Genomic DNA, 19239 nt, shown 5'->3' on the forward strand with positions numbered 1-19239 from the left:
TGAGCACGCTGTTATTGATCCGTGTACATTTTCATGTATTTCTGTTTTCCAGCTCCATCTATATCAATGTTGTCATGTACAGAACAAACTTACGTAGAAATGATAAGTCTTTTACTAATTGTGATTAAAAGTACTAAGTGTTCTGCTTGTTTTCTAGATAAAATAATAAGACATAGAGCTTGTACTTTGAAGGACACTGCTCATGCTATCATTGCTGCTGAACTGGATCCAGAATTTAATAAGATGTGTGAAGAAATCAAGGAAGCAAGAAGAAAAAGAGGTATGTTTAGCTTCATTTATCATAACAGAGCATAAATAGGATAGAAGACAATTACAAATGCCCACATAAAAAATTAAATTTAAAATGGAAAATGGAGTGCGTGTCAGTCTTGGGCAGTGCTGTTAAAGGATGGCTGAGCTTGAAACTTGTCTACTTTTCCCAGCTGTGTGAGTTTATCTGATAAAACGCTGTTCTTTACAAAAGAGGAATGCAGTGCCTGTGGCTACAGAAAGCAGTGTTGAACGCAGTGAACAGGTAGATAGGCATTGGGACTGCTGTGCTAATTGAAGGTGTGGTGACACCAGAGCTGTGTTCTAGAAATGCAATGCATTAACAATTAAGATTAGGGAGAATACCATTTAAAACACTGTATTTTCAGTTCAGCCTGGCATGTGTCCAAGTGTACTTTTGGTGATAATACATTGACTTTTTGGATTAGGAAATGTCTGTTAAATCCACCCTGAGGAGAGAAATGAGATTGACAGTCTAATAACCCAGAATCAGGAAATACAGCCCCCTCTGTTGGGGCACTGACTTCATTTTTGTTCATATTAGTGCAGTTGTGTTCAGCTTGTAGTTTATAGACCCCCAAGTCTATGGATAGCTCTAACGTTGACCACAGTAGGTAACTGAAAACCCAGATGTGCTCTCAGAACAGCTTCATTTACAGGAGAAATTCTGTACCTCCGTGATTTTTTTTTTTTTTTAAAAATAGTGAAAGGTTGTTAAAATTTTAAAATTTTTATTTTTAAAAAAAAAAAAAAAAAAAAAAGAAAAATCCAGCTTTTTTTATTGCCTACTTGTTTCAGTAATTCTGGCTTTGCCTTCCAAAGCGTTTACTGCTTCAACTCCTGCTTTGGAAAAAAACAAAACCAACCAACCAAGAGATAAGAAAAACTTGCATTATTAGATTTCTAAATTGGCTATGACCACTCTTGTTTTTGCAGGTTTCTGAAATACTTTTGTCAGTAGGTTGAAGACCCTTTATTAATAAATTTCCTTGAACTAAGCAAGTGTCTGTAGGCTTTCTCTTCAGCTTTCAGTGGATGCTGTTCCTCTTATTTTCCAATTCAGTCGTGTATTTTTGTTTAATCCTGTTTGAGTTTCCAATGTGCATCTGAAATTGTCATTCACTGTGGTAGTAAATTTGAACTTATACTTTTCTGTTAAAAGGATGTTCATAATTCTGGCCTTAGTATCACACTGAGAGCTATGCTCAGTTAATTATCCACTGTGAGTTCCTCGTGATTGCTGAAGGTTATTTCTTCTGAGGTTAAAGTTAGCTGTGTATAAGGGTCTGGTGTTACAGAGAGCAACTAGAGTTTGTAGTTGCTGCTTGCAGATTTCTCAAGAGCTAATTGGAATCCACTAGCAGCTCAATTTTTATTTAAACCTGAAGAGGTAAAAGTAGTATTGCAGTCGCAGATTGAGCTAGAGTGGTGAATGTGACCATCAGAAATCAACTTTGTCCACCTGGAAAAAAAGAACAAGCTCCAAAGTTGGTTAGATCTTGGCCAATGTTTTCTCAGCTACATTAGAAAGACTTCAATTTGAGATTTGGAAGGACTCAAATGAGCTGATCTGGTGAGGCTTCTGTAGATTCTCTGGCAGTTTTGTGAAGTATTTCTGAACACATAGGACTTCGGAAGGCAAGTGGCACGTCTTGTAGACTTCTTAATCTTTGCCCAGTTGAAAAGCCATTGATTTTTCTGAATGTTGCATTTATTAGCTCTTAATTGGTTTCCAGGAACTACTAGAGATGAAGACTAAGGCTAAAAAACTCTATATCCATTTTCTTCACAATTATCTTGGCAACCTGGTTAGCAATCTTACATAGCTTTAAAATGCAGGATATTTTCTCCCTCCCTTTTTTTTTTTCCCCACAGTTCCAAACAAAATTATCTTTTCTACACTTCTGTCAGATCTGTTGATTTTATTTAGTACTGTGACTGGTGACAAATCTTACAGTACTGCAGAGTGGCAGAATTAGTGTCTAGAAGTTTAAACTAGAATATCTTGTTCTTGTATTACAGAAATTTGTCTGTTGTTGGAAGCATGTAAACCTAAGCTGGTAAATAAAAAATATATACAAGGTTATTTGGATTTGCAGCTTGTTGTTGAAACCAGCAGATAGCAAGGTAGAAACGATGAGTGCTTTGAGTAAATATATTTGATATGTAGTTTAAAATATTTGTAATGATTCCAGGATACTTGTGCTTAAAATGCTAACTGAAAGTTGCTTTGAGAATCTTTTTATTTTGGCTTCTGTCAGTCTTGGAGCTTCTTGCCTGCTCTCAGTCACTTTATTCTGGCTTCTCTTGGAGTCATGTTATGGCATTTAAGAACACTGTTACAGTGGATGAATAGCTAATTCTCATTCATACATAGGAAACTTCATATATATATATATATATATTTTTTTTCTTGAAAGTGTTTGTAACCAAATATGAATTTTAAAAATTTCATTAAAAATCCTGTAAAATAGTAGAAACTATGAGATAAGCTTCTATTCCACAGAAAGCACAGCAGTCTTCCTGTTAAAAGCAGGGTCACATTTTTCTCCATCTAAGAGCTCCTGGTGACTCTGCAGTGAATCCATTTTACATAACGTAGATCATGATGGCAGTGCAAGTTTCTGTTCACATACTGTCTTTGAGAAGGCACACCGTGCAGTTATGAATTGCCACTTGTTTCACATCGTCTGTTTAAAATTAGGAAAAATTGAAACTGTCAATAAGAATTTGTTTTATGGAGGAAATGTGGATAAGAGCGTGCGGTCTTTGGAGACCTGAGTGTGAGAGAGTCGTATATTTCTAGGCCATCAGAGCTGACTGTGTTAAGAGCATGCAGCCAGTAAGTTATTCTGTTAGTAGAAAACAAATACTCTTGATTCTAATCTTTGTTTTGAACGTCCAACTAAGTATTAATTGATGTGCTCTTATTGCATGGTATTCCAAGTTTCTTTTAAAATTCAAGCTTTTTGCAGCTTGGTGTATTTAAATAGGTATGGTTATCTTCTGTGTGCAGGCTTATCAGTAACAGCAGAACAAATAAATCCTCACGGTTCCACTGTACGCAAAACAGAAGCTAGAGTTGAAGAAACATTTCGGAACAAACAGAAGCCCACGATGGCGGTGTGGCCCAACTCTGCAACTAAATGTGCATGTGAGTACCTTGGGTGATGATTGTGCAAAATTACAGGCACCTCTGATGGCAGACATTTCACTTGTCTGTGCTGCTGCTTACTGGGTTATTTCCAGAGGTAATACTGGGCGTGGAAATTTAAGAGATGCTCTGCTTCTCACTGTGTGAAATTTCTGCCCAAGAAACTGTAAAGAAGAGGGATTTCTGTTTTTGTAGTGAAGAATAATTGTTCTTGTAATGTATTTTATATATTTAATTTTAAAGAGCTATTATTACTATTCAGTAACCTCATTGCTTTTAACTATTGACTGAGTCTTTATGGTGTGTATATTGACATTTTATAGACATTTATGTTGACATTGCATAGATACATACCTGCATGCTGCCTTATACTCTCACATACACTGGTCACTTCCTATTTGCAGTATGTACTGATTTTTTGTTATGCTGAAAGTTTAAAAGTAGTTACAAATTCAGCTATTTTTCATTTATGGTACTTGGTTTTCAACCTGTTATTGAAGGATGTTAAGATACTCTTGATGCAGCCTACTGAATTAGTCCAATTAATTGGTCAAAGTCTCTAGAATTATGAAGAGTTGTGACTACTTAACTGTGGTGTAGGTAATTGGAGGCAGTGCTAATTACTTTCAAGAGGTGAGTTGATTAGAACAGGTAAATACACTACAGTAAATTTTGTTATAAACATGAAAATACTAAGAAATGGTGTGTATGAGAGAGATGCTGATTGTTGTGCCTGGCTTCCCTGCTGGAGGTGTGGAATCAGGAAAATTGCTGCTTAATAGGCAGACTGGGTTGGGAAAGTCACATTTTCCCTGGCTTTTGTTCTTCTCCCGGATTGTTCTTTTTTTTTTTCCTGGTGAGAGCATTTTCTTGGCATGGAGATAACTGTCCAGAGCTGAATTTTGTTTGTGTGAATGATAGCATTGATGTGAAATAGTTTAATTAATTACGTATGTATAGTTTTTTTTTTTTTTCCTAGAGCTGTAATTTCTTCTGCTAAAAGAATTAAAATCAATCACACAGAGTTATGGCTCAACTAAACTGTTATATAAGAAATTGATGATGTCGATCCGAGTTGTTTGGCAAAAAGGAGAGAGAGGATTCTCAGTGTTCTTAGCTTCCTATGAAACCCACAGTGGAGACTGTCACTCCTACTGATCTTTCCTGGCTCTGTATTGTATACAGCGGACAGCAGTGCTTACAGACTTTTAAGCTGGACATCTCTCAGGAAGAGAGATAGCAGCCATTACTGGTCAGTACTGTATATAAAGAAACTCTTCTGTCTGTTCTGTTACTCTGTTGTGCGTTCAGTGGCACTTGTTTCGAGACTACAGCCATCAACTGAAGGAACTTGCTGGCTTTACTGTGTGTAAACAGAAAAAGAGCTAGTGTTAATGGACCTTTTCTGCTAGTATTTTGGTGCTTTAGATGGTTTAAAAAAACCCAGAACACTGGAGACTGTTGTTTAGGACTGCCATCAAGTGAATATCTGCCTCTTTAGGATCAGACTGGGAAAGGTAGCTGATCCAGGAGTAGTGTCCTGCATCAAGTGGTCGAGAGGGAGAACCAGGAGCTGATGACCCAATCAGAAATGTGTAGAAGGGATTTGGGTGTTATATGGACACATTTTGATTGATGTGGTAAGTTCTGCAGAGACTGAAAAAAACTGAGAGAGGCAGTGCAGAAAAGGAACTGGAGGAAGGAGCTTGGAGTAAAGCGAGAGCAGAACTGGGCAGATGGTAAGGGAGCTCAAATAGCAGAAAATTACATGGCAGATTGTGATTGTATAAATGGAATAAAGTAGTTTAAATGATTTTAGAATAGAGATGATTTAGAGGTGCAGAAGAATCTTTTCATGGTCAAGAACTAATATTTTTCAAAGACTAAACTACATTGCAGAAGCAGAGGAGCAAGGACAGTGATATATTTTAATTACATAGGAAGACTTTACTTGCCCATTAATAATACTGAAAATCTTCTTTTTCCCCTCCTTTTTGAATTCATTTTTTTCCTTTTTTTTTTTTTTTTTTTTTTTGTTTGTTTTTGTGGGGGTGGGGGGCTGGTCTAGCATGCTGTTTCTTTTACATTTTTATTCTTTATTTGTAATCACCAATTGTGATATTGTTTTCTCAATGAAATTATTTTTTAGGAGCTTTGTAGTATTTTAGAAAATGGCTTCAAAAGAGTTAATTCAAGTAAACTGTTTGAGAACCTTAAAGAAAATATTGTCAGGCATTTTTCACTAGAAACACAGTGGTCTACAGATAGTGTAGCAGCCTTGCCAAGTTTAAATTTCTGTTTAATACATGGATAATACAGTAAAGAATCAGATCGTGTTGTTTTCTAGGCTTTACATATTTTTTAATGAAATGTTACTTAGATTTGTAGTTACCTATTGTTTTGTGATGTATTTAATTTTGCTAATTTATTTCACATTTTTTCCTATGATCAGCCCATGTGGGCTATCAGGGATGTGGAACAAAACGTACAGTTAAATTTAATCTGCAACTTCATATTCCTTGTTGAGGTAACACCTACAGTAGATTCTGTATTACAATATAGATGAATTTCAGAAGTATTGCATTGCTAGAATTCATTTGGTAGAATTCTGCCAGAGTTGATTTAAAATATATCAGTATTGACTGCGGATCTGGGGAAAAATGCAAGTTCCCACACAGTGGGATGTAAGCCAAAAGCTTGGTGTAAGTAATTGCAGGATCCAAGAATGACAGAATTGCTGTGCTTGGGAAGAACCTCTGGAGATCATCTGGCCCAACTCATCTGCTCAGAGCAGGTTGCTCAGCCTTGTATTCCATTCTGTTTTGAATATGTCAAAGAATGGAGGCTCCATGACGTGCCTCTGCTACATTTTCTAGTGCTTGACCACCTTCACAGTACATTTTTTAACTACAAATTGAATTTCTTGTTTCTCAGTCAGTGCCCATTGCCTCTTAGGACTGGGCACAAATGAGGGGAGTCTGACTTCTCCATTGTGTGTATGTATGGAAGAAGAAACTACCAGCAGTGTGGAGTTTTGTGTTCTAAATTAATCATTGCTAAGTGATTTAGATAGGCGTTAGCACGCAAAGCAATATTATCTCTTTAATTGTTTTGATGCTGTATAGTAAAACTTCGTCCTACTACTGCATCTTGCCAGTAGATGGAGTATGTTGCCATGTTATTTTATTCTCTTAACGTTACATATAAATAAACTGCATGGGGAAGTTTAGTTTTCCATTCTTACCATTTTTTTTGTACTATTTAACAATAACGCACCACAGTGACAGACTACAGATTTTGCTTCCTTTCTAGAGGAGTGTCTTGAATGCAGAATGATAAATACGATAGCTGGCCAATGTGAAAATGGCATTTGGAGAGAGAAGAAATCAGAATGTATTGTGTTATGTGAACTACAAGAGATGTTTGAGATCATATTTTGTAAAATGAATTTTAAGTAGACCCTAGGCTGAATTCTCCCAATAGTGGAAATGAGCAGTGGTCTCTGTGGAAGGAATGGATGGGAGATCACAGAATCACAGAATGGTAGGGATTGGAAGGGACCTCTAGAGATCATCGAGACCAACCCCCAGATAAGGAAATAAAAAAACAGCTGCAGAAAACTTAGTCACTAATTAAATATCATTTTGTGCACTTCTGCCTGGTTTTTGCTGAATGGCAATCTGGGCTCCTATAAAGTAGAAATAAGTATTTTCATCTAGTTTTGTGTCTAAAGTATTTTAAGAAAGGAGAAAAATCTTGTTTGTCCCCTTTCTCAGAAGCTGTTTCATTCTCGGTCATTCTGTCTACTTCTCACTGCTTTTGCCTCTGCTTTTGACCTCTGTGATGCAGTGATGTCAGTGATTGCTGTACGTTGGGCATTTGTGTGAATGTATGCAGTTATGTCTTACCAGAGGACATGGCAGACCAGATGCTTCAAGGTTTTCATTATTTTAACAGTACTGTCTCAGTTACCACTGAATTTGGGTAGTGCAGAATAACGGCCACCAGATGTTCATGTTAAATTCCTCATAGCAGCTGATGTCCTGTCAAAACCATGAATCCTTTACTTCCTTCTGGTTCCCATTCTCCTCCTGCTCACCTGCAAAGAGACTTGGATTGGTTCTCACAATGCACCTAAGATGGAGGCAATCAATACGACTTGACAAGCATGATTAAAAAAGCTTCTTTGGAATTTGAGAACGTCTTATTCATAGAAACATAGAATGGCCTGGGTTGAAAAGGACCACAGTGACCATCTAGCTTCAACCCCCTGCTGTGTGCAGGGTCACCAACCAGCAGCCCAGGCTGCCCAGAGCCACATCCAGCCTGGCCTTGAATGCCTGCAGGGATGGGGCATCCACAGCCTCCTTGGGCAACCTGTTCCAGTGCCTCACCATCCTCTGGGGGAAAAACTTCCTCTAAACTTCTTTTACTCAGAGTTGAGACAACAGTCTCTTTATCATTTCTATCTTGGTAGTTCCAGAACGTGCATTTTGGGTGGGAGCAGTTGCATTTGTATCTGACGCTGGCTTCAACTGGGCTCTTTGAGAGGAAATTGCAAAGGAAGTTAGAGGAGTAAAAATACCTGATTTTAAAGAAAGTGCTATCTTAGCTGATTCTGAGTTGGTTAACAGTTGTTTTAAACCCATAGGCTTTGTAATTCCTCTAATTTAAAATCCCATTTACTGAATTTGTGGGTATTCTTATAAATCCTGGCTGCTAATTCTTCTTTGGAATCCCACCAGGCTTTTGGATGCAGTGGTACCTAGTGGCAAAGAAATTTTTTTATCACTGTTAAATACTCTGCCTCTTGAATTAATTCTCTTTGCCCTGAGAGAGGGCAAACAGTCCTGCAATTTACCTGAATCAGTGCTTTTCTTATATTCTCATGTAATTCATCTCCTTCTAACTCAGTAATCCAAGATGGCTCAGCCTCTCTTAAGAACAAGGTTTGCCTGAAAGCATTCTCTTCCTTTTTTGCAAATGTGGTGAAAAGAGGGTTTTTGTAGAAAAAAATATTGTTGAGTTCTGAAATTTTAAATTGGTTTTACTGTAAGAGGGGTACAGATCAGTAATGCAATAGAAAAGTTTTCAGACTTTTTAGATATGTTACTTCTTCCTCCTGTTTGGAAACTTTAGCAGTGGTTGCTTTCTTTAGGATTTTATATAAATTTCTATACGCTTGTATTAAGGCTGTATATGCTTGTATGGGTTGTTGGTTTTCATTTTTTCACTTCCATTTTAAGCAATTTATTGTTTTTGTTTTACTTTGCCTCCTTGTCACAGAAACCAACCAGCAGCCGTGAACCTTTCAGATCTGTGATAGAAGAGAATGCCGTAAACTGTCAAATGTCATTTTAATTAATGTAAAGTGGGAGCCTGTCCTCCACTTATGGATTTGCAGAATAACCTTGCATTTGTTCACAGCTCCATTGCAGCAGAGATGTCATTCAGTAGTCCTTAAGAACCAGCTAAATGTACCAAAAATGTAAATAGCTGTAATAGTTGCTATTGTAAAAAAGCTACTCAGCAGAAGGAAAATGAGCAGAGCTAAAGAGGTGGAAAGTCTAAAACTGATCTCCACGGGTGATATTAATCTGATTGTCTCTTCTCTTCTGACTTCATTTTTCTTTTTAATCTTCCTGTGTGACTGTCTTGTCATGTACTTAGCTAACATAATTACTCTGATTTCATGTAAATTATATTTTTAGCTTGGTTTCCCAAGAAAATAATACCTATCCTCTCTGTCCATCTCTGTTCCGTAATAACTTCTGAATCATTTAGCCTGGTTCAGACAGATTTGACAGGAGTTGAGGTCTAAAAGATTGGATTCCTGCAGGTTTTGTGAAAATTGTTAGCTGAATAAATCTATGCATCTGCTGAAGGAAAAGGCTCTAGATTGAAAATGGTTGTTAGTTGTTCTGCCTGGCCTTCTGAGCTGATCGATTAAAACATCATGTTGGCCAGACAGAGTGTGCACACCTGAGATGTAGTGTATCTTGCATACTACTCAGCTGGGGTTGCAGTGGAACGGAAGATACTGAGAGCAGTTTCTGGAGAAGTACTGGTAAGAGCTTGAGTGTCAGGTGGAATGGTAGGGATAGCATTTGCCTAGAGAGGGGGAATACTGAGGATGCTGCAGCCAAGCTTGTTTTGTGACACGTATTTCCACTGCTTCTTGTGGAATTTGATTCCACTTTGCTGAGAAGTTTCCAGGTTCTTCAAGTATGTCTTCATTTAGCAGTTCATATGCTGTTGGTGGCCGTATGTGGCATGTTGCTGCATGCAGGTTGTTTTTGTTTTTAAGTATTTGTGAGGTCCATGTCTTGAGTATCTTCATGTGTTTCATAGAAGTGAAGAAAATGATGTAGCTTTTAGGGGTTAGTTCTGCAGTCTCTTCAAGCTGGTCAAGCTGAAGATTTCTAGTGAATAAGTCTTACTTTTTGGTGGCTGCATGTCCCCACTCTCTGTTGTAAGTGAGCACCATTGCTTGGGAGCTAGAAATCTCAATTTGGGAACTGAAGATGTTTGGGAAAGAATTCTGACTTTCAGACAGATTAGTTTCCTTATCTGTTTTACTGCAGGAACAGTAATACCAGCACAGATATAGTAGTAGGAGTAATATAGCTGGCTTTGGAGGAAGAAATGGCTTTGTCTGCTGGTGGAAGCTGGCACCTCATTTAGTGTTTTAAGCCATTGTGGAACAGTACTCTGTTCTTTCTTGCTTACCTCTGTCTGCAGTTCGGGACTTTGTGACTTGAAACTCCAGAAACTTTGATGTGGGCTATTCCATGTCTATTGGTAAGGAACACAGAGCTTTTGGAAGCATCTAAATTACTGATATACGTATGTGTTCTGCATGCTGCATAAGAAGAAAGCAAAATTACTGGTAATAACTGCTTTCTCAGGGTTTTGAGTTGATTTATACACAAGACATCAGAAGGAGCCTTGGGATTTTGGTTGTGGAAGAAAACCTTGACCTGTGCATTGAATCAAGTGGTTCTTGATACCACAGACACAAAACCTAGATCCACTGTGATCTTGCTTGCTAGGAGAGAGTCATCTTTGGATTTGAATCCCCAGCAATTCTTTGTGTCTACTGTTTGATGGATGTGAATTTTATCTTTTATTGATATTTACTCACATTTTTCTGGTGGACTTTGAAGCAGTCCAGAGACATATAAAGATGCTACTTTTCTGCAGCGTAAAGAGAACTTGTTAGGCACCAGGGCTGTTACACTTACAGTAAGGTGACAGTTACTTCTGGATCTTTTGGAAATGCTTACAGATGGTTGGAAGAGCTTGGATTTGGTTTTTGCTGTCACTTCAGTATTGAAGAGCTGTGTTCTGCTCTGGACAAAGTTAGTGTGCACCACACATGATACAGATGCTTATTTCATCAGCTGTTGTCTTGGTGTATCTGCCATGAAAATTTGGAAGTGGAACCTATCAGTTGATGAGGATTCAGGATTTCTAAAAGTCTGCTGTAGGTTTCATTTTACTTAACTTGTGCTGCTCCTGCAGAAAATACAATCTGCCTTAAATGTAGGGATCTTTCAGCAGATTGTGTCAAGGTAGGAACAGAGGAATTGAGAAGCCCCACTTACTGCTTTAAGAAAATGTAGGGTGAACTTGCATTCAGTGATTAATTACACTGTATTGCATTGTCCTTTAAGAAGCTCTCTGCATAAACTGCAGTTTAGCACAAATTAATGAGTGAGGAAGGGTAATTTTTAACATCAAATTCATACATAAGTGTAATGTATGGGACTTGTGGTCAAACATGTATTTAGTGTTACTAAAATTCTGCATGAGCTGGGCTAATGATTTACAAAAAAGTGAACCAGAAGGAAGCTAGAACTGATGTGAGGATCCCCTTGGCAAATCTATAGAGGTTATGTGAAGATTATAGAGAGAGGAGTTCTGCAATTCAGAAGGAGAGTGAATGTATTCATGTGTGAATAATTGGTATTATAATAGTTTGAGTTATAGAAACTCAGTTCTAAAAAGCAGGATTCCTCTGACAATAGTATTTCTACTGCCTCTGGCACAAATAGTGCCAAAAGACTGACTATCAATGATACATTTCAGATGAGTAGTTCTGAAAGAAGTAATTGAAAAGGTGTTAATGCATTAACTTGCAATTGTATATGCTCTGCTAATTTTTTTTTCTTAAAGTTAACTCCGAGTTTTTCTTCTGTAAGTGATTACCCCATTCTGTTACTGAGAACTTCAATGTATTATGAACCGTACAGACTGCAAAATAAAAAGAATGTGATGCTGCTCTGGATGGTTAACAGTCCTGCAGAAGACGAACGTGGAGCAGGGAAGAGGGAACTCCAGATTAAGTTCATTATTTAGTAGCAATCCACGAGCATTTGCTTTTTAGCTTTATATGAGTTTTACCCAATGCTAGCTCCTATTTGCTTTTTGGACTGTAGGTTATCGGGTCCATGTCAGTCCTAGAATCATTAAGGTTGGGAAATTGCTCTTAGATCATCTAGTTTAACATCTACACCCTTAGCAACGCCTTATTTTTTCCCCATAAATGTAAAGAGAATGTAGATAATGAAATCTAGTGCAGGTTTCCACCTGGTGCACTCCATGCCGTTCCCTCAGCCCTGTCACAGAGCAGAGCTCAGCGCTGCCCTTCTGCTCCCTCTGAGGAGCTGCAGCCGCCATCAGGCCTCCCCTCAGCTCCTCTGCTCTGGGCTGAGCAAACCAAGGAGCCTCACCCGCTCCTCTTGCACTCCAGACCCCTCCCCATTTTCATAGCCCTTTTTAGGATATTCTCTAATAGTTTCATGTTCTTCTGTTGTGGTACCCAAAACTGTGCACGGTGCTGCAGGTGAGGCTGTACCAGAGAGCTGGCGGGATGGTTCCTTCTCTTGCCCAGCTGGCAGTGCTGAGCCTGATGCTCTGTGACTTTCTGTCATTTCATTCTCCACGCTTGTACCTGCATAGTGCTTGCATCTTAAAAGCAATTTAATAAACACTGATCTTTGTAACTCAGTGTGAAGCTGGCAGTTACAGGCCTAGGACTTAATACCCCATAAATCAAGGCAACCTACGAATAGCAGGAACGTTATGGAGGTGCTCAGCACGTCCCCATTTTGAAATGGAGAAGTTGTTAATCTGCTAAGTATTGGCTAGCGTGTTCAGTTATCAACACTTGACTGCAACTTTGCAAAATAATGAACAGCTTACATTGTTGCCTTAAAATGAATATAGGCATTTCCATTTTTCTCAGTCTTTTCCTTAGTCTTCTGAGCTGTGTCTTACTTGTGCTCTTGCAAAAGATAAAGTAAAAAAGTATGGATATGGAGTAATGGAAAAAGGATCATGTACCAGTGTTGCTTCAGGTTGAATTGCATATAGTGAGAGAAAGATATTGATGATGATGCTAGATTAGTAAGTTCTTTTTAAGAGGCTGTTTTCTGTTCTTCATGCAGACTGATTGCATAAATGCAAATGTTTGTCAGGTCTTGCTGTAGAATGAGTTGCTAAAATAGTCTGGACTGGGAAAAAAAACAAAAAAAAAGACCTCTTCTTTTAAAGCCACATTCTGTCAGTGCAGTGACCTTGTGTACAGAGCTGAGAGTGAACAGGAGGTGAAGGAGAGGATTACTCCTTAGGTGACTTAATAACTGAAGATGTGTTTGAATTGACAATGGAGATAAATAGAAATGAGAAGTTCAAACTGGATGTAAGGCGAAATGCTTTTTTGGCACAACAATTGTGCATCAGAAGAAGAAACATGGAGGTCATGTAGTCTGCATCTATGGAGTTTTTCAATACTTGACTAGATAAAGCCTTGAGCAACCTGATCTGCCCTCATAGCTAACCCTGTTTTGAGCAGAAGTTTGATATAGAGAATTCCTGATGTACCCTCCAACATGAATTATCTATCAGTCCACGGGTTTTACTTCCATCTCTTTTGCTGTATAATGCATTCAAGTAGCTGGTGTTACAAAAAGGGGGCTGAGTTCTACATCATTGCTTAGCTGTTTTCTTTGAGTGATTTTCCTGCAAATGAATATGTACTGTGTATAAAAGGCATTGAGTAGGATACAGCATATTCAAATGTACTAGTCTGTTTAATGGGAAGGACTTGCATATCTAAATTTTTTTTTCCTTGCAATTCAGTTCGAATAAGGAGAAAGTCAAGACGGCGCTCACAGTGGGGCAAAGGCATTATTAAGAAGAGGAAAGTCAATAATTTAAAGAAAGATGAAGATGATGCAAAGTTTGCTGACGATGAAAATCATGGAGAGGACAGTAAATTGCTGGAAAATGGTGAGCTAGAAATCAGCACTGACTGCATTGAGGAGAATGGGGAGGAAATAGGAGATCTCTCTATGACAAATGATGAATCCTCTTGTGATATTATGGATATAGATGCAGAGCAGAGGCTTAACAATGGGACATCAGGAAAGGAAAACAACTTTGCATCTACAGAAGAAGAGAGCTCAAATGAATCTCTCTTAATAACTGAGAGAGTTACTCTGAATGCTGAAAAGGATTTAAGGAAAGACTCTACACTGAAAGGAGACTGTGTAAATGGAGAGACATCTGTACACAGTTTAGAGGGTATACCTGTTCCAGCATGCCATAATGGTAAAGTGGAATCAGTTGATGCTGCTTCAACCAATGACAACAGCACTGGATCTAGTGACAAGAAAAAATCTTCTGAAGATCAGCCAAAGGACAAAACAGAACCTTGCAGTGAGAACCAAGGAGATGATTTACTGAAAGCAGATGTACCACACTGCAGCAATAATGGAAAAACACTACAGAGCACAGACCTTGAGACTAAAGATGCTGAACCAGATAAAGAAGGTATAGTTTATTCTCAGTGTCAATTTAGTGTCCATGTTAATGTATGTATTTTTAATCGTAACAACTTGAGTTACAATTCTTACTATATTTTATAATCTCCTGCCTAGTTACTTGAAACTTATGCTTATACCATTTAATTCCACATAAATCAATTAAAAGTTCACTGTTGACTTGCTGTAACATTATCTTAAGCAAATAAGTTTATCTTCATACTTAAAGTATTCTGGTTTTTTTAATGCTTTATTGGGGGGAGGCATTGTAAGTATTGTGATAACATTATTTACATTACAATTCAAGGTTTACAAACTGTTATCGATGAATATAAATAACTGTATGGTATGTTATGTATTTTGGTATAGATGATACATTCCTTGATGTTTTTTGGTGGAATTTGTCATAAAAATTGTCATTTAAGTTAGATCAAAAACCAGAGAAATATAGAATGTATTTAATCTTGAATGTCTCCTTTAAAAAAAAAAAAAAGTGTATGCTCATAACAAAAGTTAAAATAGTTCAAGTCAGCAAAAGCCAGAGACAGCATTGTTTATCTAATGGAGTAAATATCTGGATTGACAGCCAGTGCAGTAGTAGTGCCACAAAAAGATAAGAGAAAGGGAAGGGAAATCCTGGTGGTGCATAAAAGAAGGGACTGTGTCCTTTGAAGAGAGGAGACATAGTTTCCTCGGGGAAGATAAATAAAAGCCTTATGCATGATTGCCTTTTTAATTAGCTTTTCAGAATTATGTAAAAGAGTGAAATCTTTACTTCAAAAGTTAGCACCGAGATTTACAAAATAAATGAGCTTTAATGAGAGAGATGAATTATGAGAATATCACTGTATACACGTTGAAAATGTGTGTATACACATTTTCTCTAAGGATAAGGAGTGTAGCTGAGGAAAGCTCCTAAGGTTATCAGAAGAAGAGAATGAAGTCTGTTAGGGCCATTAGACTTCTGAATTTAATATTGTGTTTTGAATACTTTAAGGATGATTGTAAGTAAGGGGAGGTCCTTAGGGAAAACAAAAACAAAAACAAAAAAAAAGAACAAAAACAATTTAAAATAGTTGTAGAGGAGAAAGACAATGAATAAGTGTAGGGATGGCATCAAGAGATTAAAAATATTTTGTTCTCTGCAACAGGACTGGACAGCAGCTTTAATATGGAGATAGATGAAATGAGAAGTCATAGCAAAAGGTGAAGTTTTGGGCGTAGAGCAGATGTCAAAATTACTGTGATAGGAATTACTATGATGATGAGAACAGGGAATGCTTTGAAAAGGAAAAGTGAGAATTTTGAATCTCTTAGGAAGATCTCGGGAGTTAGCTGGATATCTGAACTTCCTTTGGAAGTCACGTAATTGGATGTTAAGCAAAAACAATGCATAGGAGAAATTTCCAGTGACATGCAATATTCTATTGGGACTTCAGAGTTCAGTTTTGAAGGTGATGTGTTTCTCGTGTGTCTTATGAACTGTGATTTTAGTTCTCATAAACCTTGAGAATTCTGTGAAGCTGATTAATATTGCAAGCTGGCAACGTCATGCTTTCCTGGTTCACACAATCCCAGCAAAATCAAGCCAAAGCTGGGACGGAAGCTGTTTATTTTGTGTGACTGACATGACTAATGGCTGTTTTTTTTTTCCCCTCCCTTAAATTACAGGTATGTTCAAGAGTAAGAAAACTAGAAAAGTCACTGTGGAACAGTCAAAACTTGCAAGTCTGGAGCATGCCCCAGAGGAACCATCAGATCCATTACCCTCTGTAGTTGTTGACCATGACAGACTAAAGGTAATGGAACTGAAAAATAAATTGACTTGTAACATGAAAAATGTTTCCTTCCTGTGTCATAAAGTAAAATTTCCTTTTATTTTTGGTTACAAAGTAGGAGTTTGGCACCTGTGACCTCTGACTTGTTGATCAGTGGTTTTTTTTGTTTGTTTTTGTTTTTGTTTTGGAGGAAAAGTAAATAAAACTGCTGAAACCTTATGGTCCCATTATTACTACCTTTACAAATACAGTGATGACATGGCAGTCCATTATTTTAATTGTGGCTTTTGATGATAGTCTTATGTGCTAATTGCATGTCAGTAATTGAGAAATTTCTGGGTGCCTGGTAATTAGGAGTTAACATATAATTTCCTGTCCCGTGGATGTACGCTTGGTGGAAAGGAATGTTAAGGAATTGGAAAGTAAATTGGAATTTGTGCTAATGTTTTGGTGCTACAGGTCAAACCTCTGCTAGTTAATTTTGTTTCACTTCTGTCTAAATTTAAGCAAAGTTGAAACAGATTTTGCCATCTTCTGTGGTAGAAACTAGCTTGACCTATGAAGAAATTTAGACTCCTTTGCTCTGTGCGTCATTTGTTTATCAGCAGTTTTACACGTTTTCCCTACAGATGCTTTTTATTGTATCATTGTTTGACATTTGTGGAATCCCAGATGTGTTTCCATTTGGTACTTTTAAAATTTCATGTCAACACAAAAGTTCTTGAGTGTTCACCTATCAAGACACTTTTTATGGTTTGCTTTATTTATAAACAACAATAATAACAACCAAGATGCACTAGGATTAAGTATAATTCCAAGAAGAGCAAAGAATGCACTGGTTATGCTATGCATAAACACTAAGAAAAGCATGGCTGTAAATACAGAAGTAAGATAAACGCTGAGTTCTGTTGAATTAATATAGAAGCACTGGCCTTAATAATAGCCAGATTTGGTCCATTTTGCTTCTATGTATCTCTGTAAAGTAGAGTTTCAGAAGCAGATTGCTCCAATTTGTCCTTAAAAGAAGAAGAAAGAAAAGCAAAAGAAGAAAAGATTATAAAAGTTCTTTAAACTTCACCCTTTGTTCCAACAGAAACTGCTTTATTTAGTGGTTAAGAAAAGTGACAACTTGACTGTTGACCAACTTGAGAGATTGTATTCACTCCTCAGCCAATGCATCTACAGGCATCGTAGAGACTATGACAAATCACAACTTATAGAGGTGATGTTGCACAGTTTGTTTTATTTATTTGACTTCTGTGAGACTGGTTTTCCAAGAATAGTTAATCTATGACTTTATTGTTGTACTAGCACATAAGAGCTCTAAGCAGACATAGAGGAAGGTGTGTATTTATGAGCAGAAGAAAGTGTAGCATAGTAATTACTTAAACAGAGATTGTCTCCATTTATACTTCCCTCAGAAAAGGATTAAGAATTTAACCTAAAAGAACAGAGAAAAAGGAGGACAGAATGCAGCAGCATTTAGGTGCATTTGCTAGCAGAGTAAGAATGGAACAGAAACAGGAGCTTTCAGGTGGTCATCTTGGCTTTCAAAATGTTATTCCAACTAAGTAGCTTAATTTTCATTATTCTTGTGCAGCACTGATAAACAAGCTTGATTGTAGCTATTTTATATGGAAGTCTGTAAAAATAATGTTGGGAATGCTTTATGGGTAGAATCATAGAATGGTTTGGGTTGGAAGGGACCTTTAAAAATAATGTTGTCCAACTTCCCTGTCCTGGACTGGGACACCATTCACTAGATTAGGTTTCCCTCCTAGTGAGTGAATGTATCAGTCCAAACATCCCTTTCCTTGTTCTTCACTGATTTGCTGAACCTAGGTGAAAATACTTCGTCTTCTGGAGCCATAAGTTTAAACTGTGGACAGATTTTTTTTTTTTATTAACCTTTATTTGTTTGATGGGAATAATTCAATTCCTGTGCCAGAAGTTTCCAAATTTAGCAGCACAAATAACATTGAAGTTAGAGGTTACAGTTGCTTCTTGTGCCCCTGCTTGCATTTGTGTTATTAAGCCAAAAAAAAAGTATCTTCATGCAGTTTTGCAGTTTGCTGTTTGGGACTTTCCCGCAAAACTGAAAGTATGCAAGCTTTTTCTGAATTGGAAAATAAACTCTTGATGGTCTTGGGAAAGTCCTGCACAGTGTGATGTAGGGCAGTTGCCTGCTCTGCTCACAGCATTTCCTTTTAAAGCGTTTTCATTTCAAAGGCCTTCTGTATACATCAGGAGTAAGTGGGTCATTTCACCACTGATGTAGACTGATCATAACTGTGGACATGCTTTCCCTCCAGCAACGTTGTTCTAACTGCTGAATAGTTCAGATCAACTTTGGGATTCAACTGTTAACCCTGCTGATAAAGAGACAACAATTGCTAGTTTCTAATTGGAACCCTGGACCCCGAATATTTTTCTCCATGAATATTTTATTACAAAATCTGTAGAGGCTGTAGCATAGGGTATTGTCCTGCAAAATACTTTAAACCATTTTTATACTCTTCCTCTGCCACCTTCACCTGAAAGTGTGCTGGAAATCTGTGCCAAATATTATGTAGATTAAAAGGACATCTGTGCAGAAAATCTTCAGAGACAGATCCTTACTTTGATTCTCCAAACCATGCAGTTAGGTGTTTACAGTCAAGATACCAATAGCTCAAATGTGCAGTAAGACCTGGATTCATGCCGTGTGCTATCACAATGCTTTCTTAATAACACTTATCAAGTACCTTAATTATATACATGACTCTACTTTCCTGTGAACTACTTGTTTGGATTTCAAGAAAAGAAACAGTGATGCCTCAGTGAATATGATGATGTAATATAACTTTATTTTTCTCACTCTCTATATTTGTGTATAATTGAAGTTCTGTGTTTTTTTTTTTTTGCAGGAGATGGAAAGAACAGTTCATGTGTTTGAAACATTCCTGTGAACTCGTCAAGATGGGTGGGTTTGTCCTCTCTTAAACTGCTCATGGGAGAGCAGTCCTCTGAGCCATTCAGTTTCCATTTGCACCAAGTATGTGCAGAGCCTTGGTCTTAAGTGCTCTCTCTTTTTCTTTCTGTTGAATTTGGTGCTATTGTCTCAGGTACCTGAAACCAACCAGCCTACAAGAACCAAACGGAACTTCAAATAGTTGTATCTGATATAAATAAAGAATACAATGCCACA

At 37.5% G+C, this 19239-nt stretch overlaps 1 protein-coding gene across 3 annotated transcripts in view; it reads left to right on the top strand.

Annotated features, from left to right (window-relative positions):
• The window catches only part of ATAD2B (ATPase family AAA domain containing 2B), a 69675-nt gene extending 50436 nt beyond the window's left edge, over nt 1-19239 (top strand). For 2 of the 3 annotated variants that reach the window (XM_042829794.1, XM_042829803.1), the window contains exons 23-28: nt 158-280; nt 3308-3445; nt 13592-14284; nt 15946-16073; nt 17146-17274; nt 18959-19239. In XM_042829794.1, the coding sequence (XP_042685728.1) occupies nt 158-280; nt 3308-3445; nt 13592-14284; nt 15946-16073; nt 17146-17274; nt 18959-19000 (1253 nt within the window). In that variant the 3' untranslated portion in view covers nt 19001-19239. The remainder of the gene's footprint in view (nt 1-157; nt 281-3307; nt 3446-13591; nt 14285-15945; nt 16074-17145; nt 17275-18958) is intronic. The other variant, XM_042829809.1, reaches the window with a different exon arrangement.

The sequence above is a fragment of the Centrocercus urophasianus genome, unplaced genomic scaffold (genome assembly GCF_019232065.1).
Source record: "Centrocercus urophasianus isolate 14NV4802_14NV808 unplaced genomic scaffold, USGS_Curo_1.0 seq_10, whole genome shotgun sequence".
Lineage (NCBI taxonomy): Eukaryota > Metazoa > Chordata > Aves > Galliformes > Phasianidae > Centrocercus > Centrocercus urophasianus.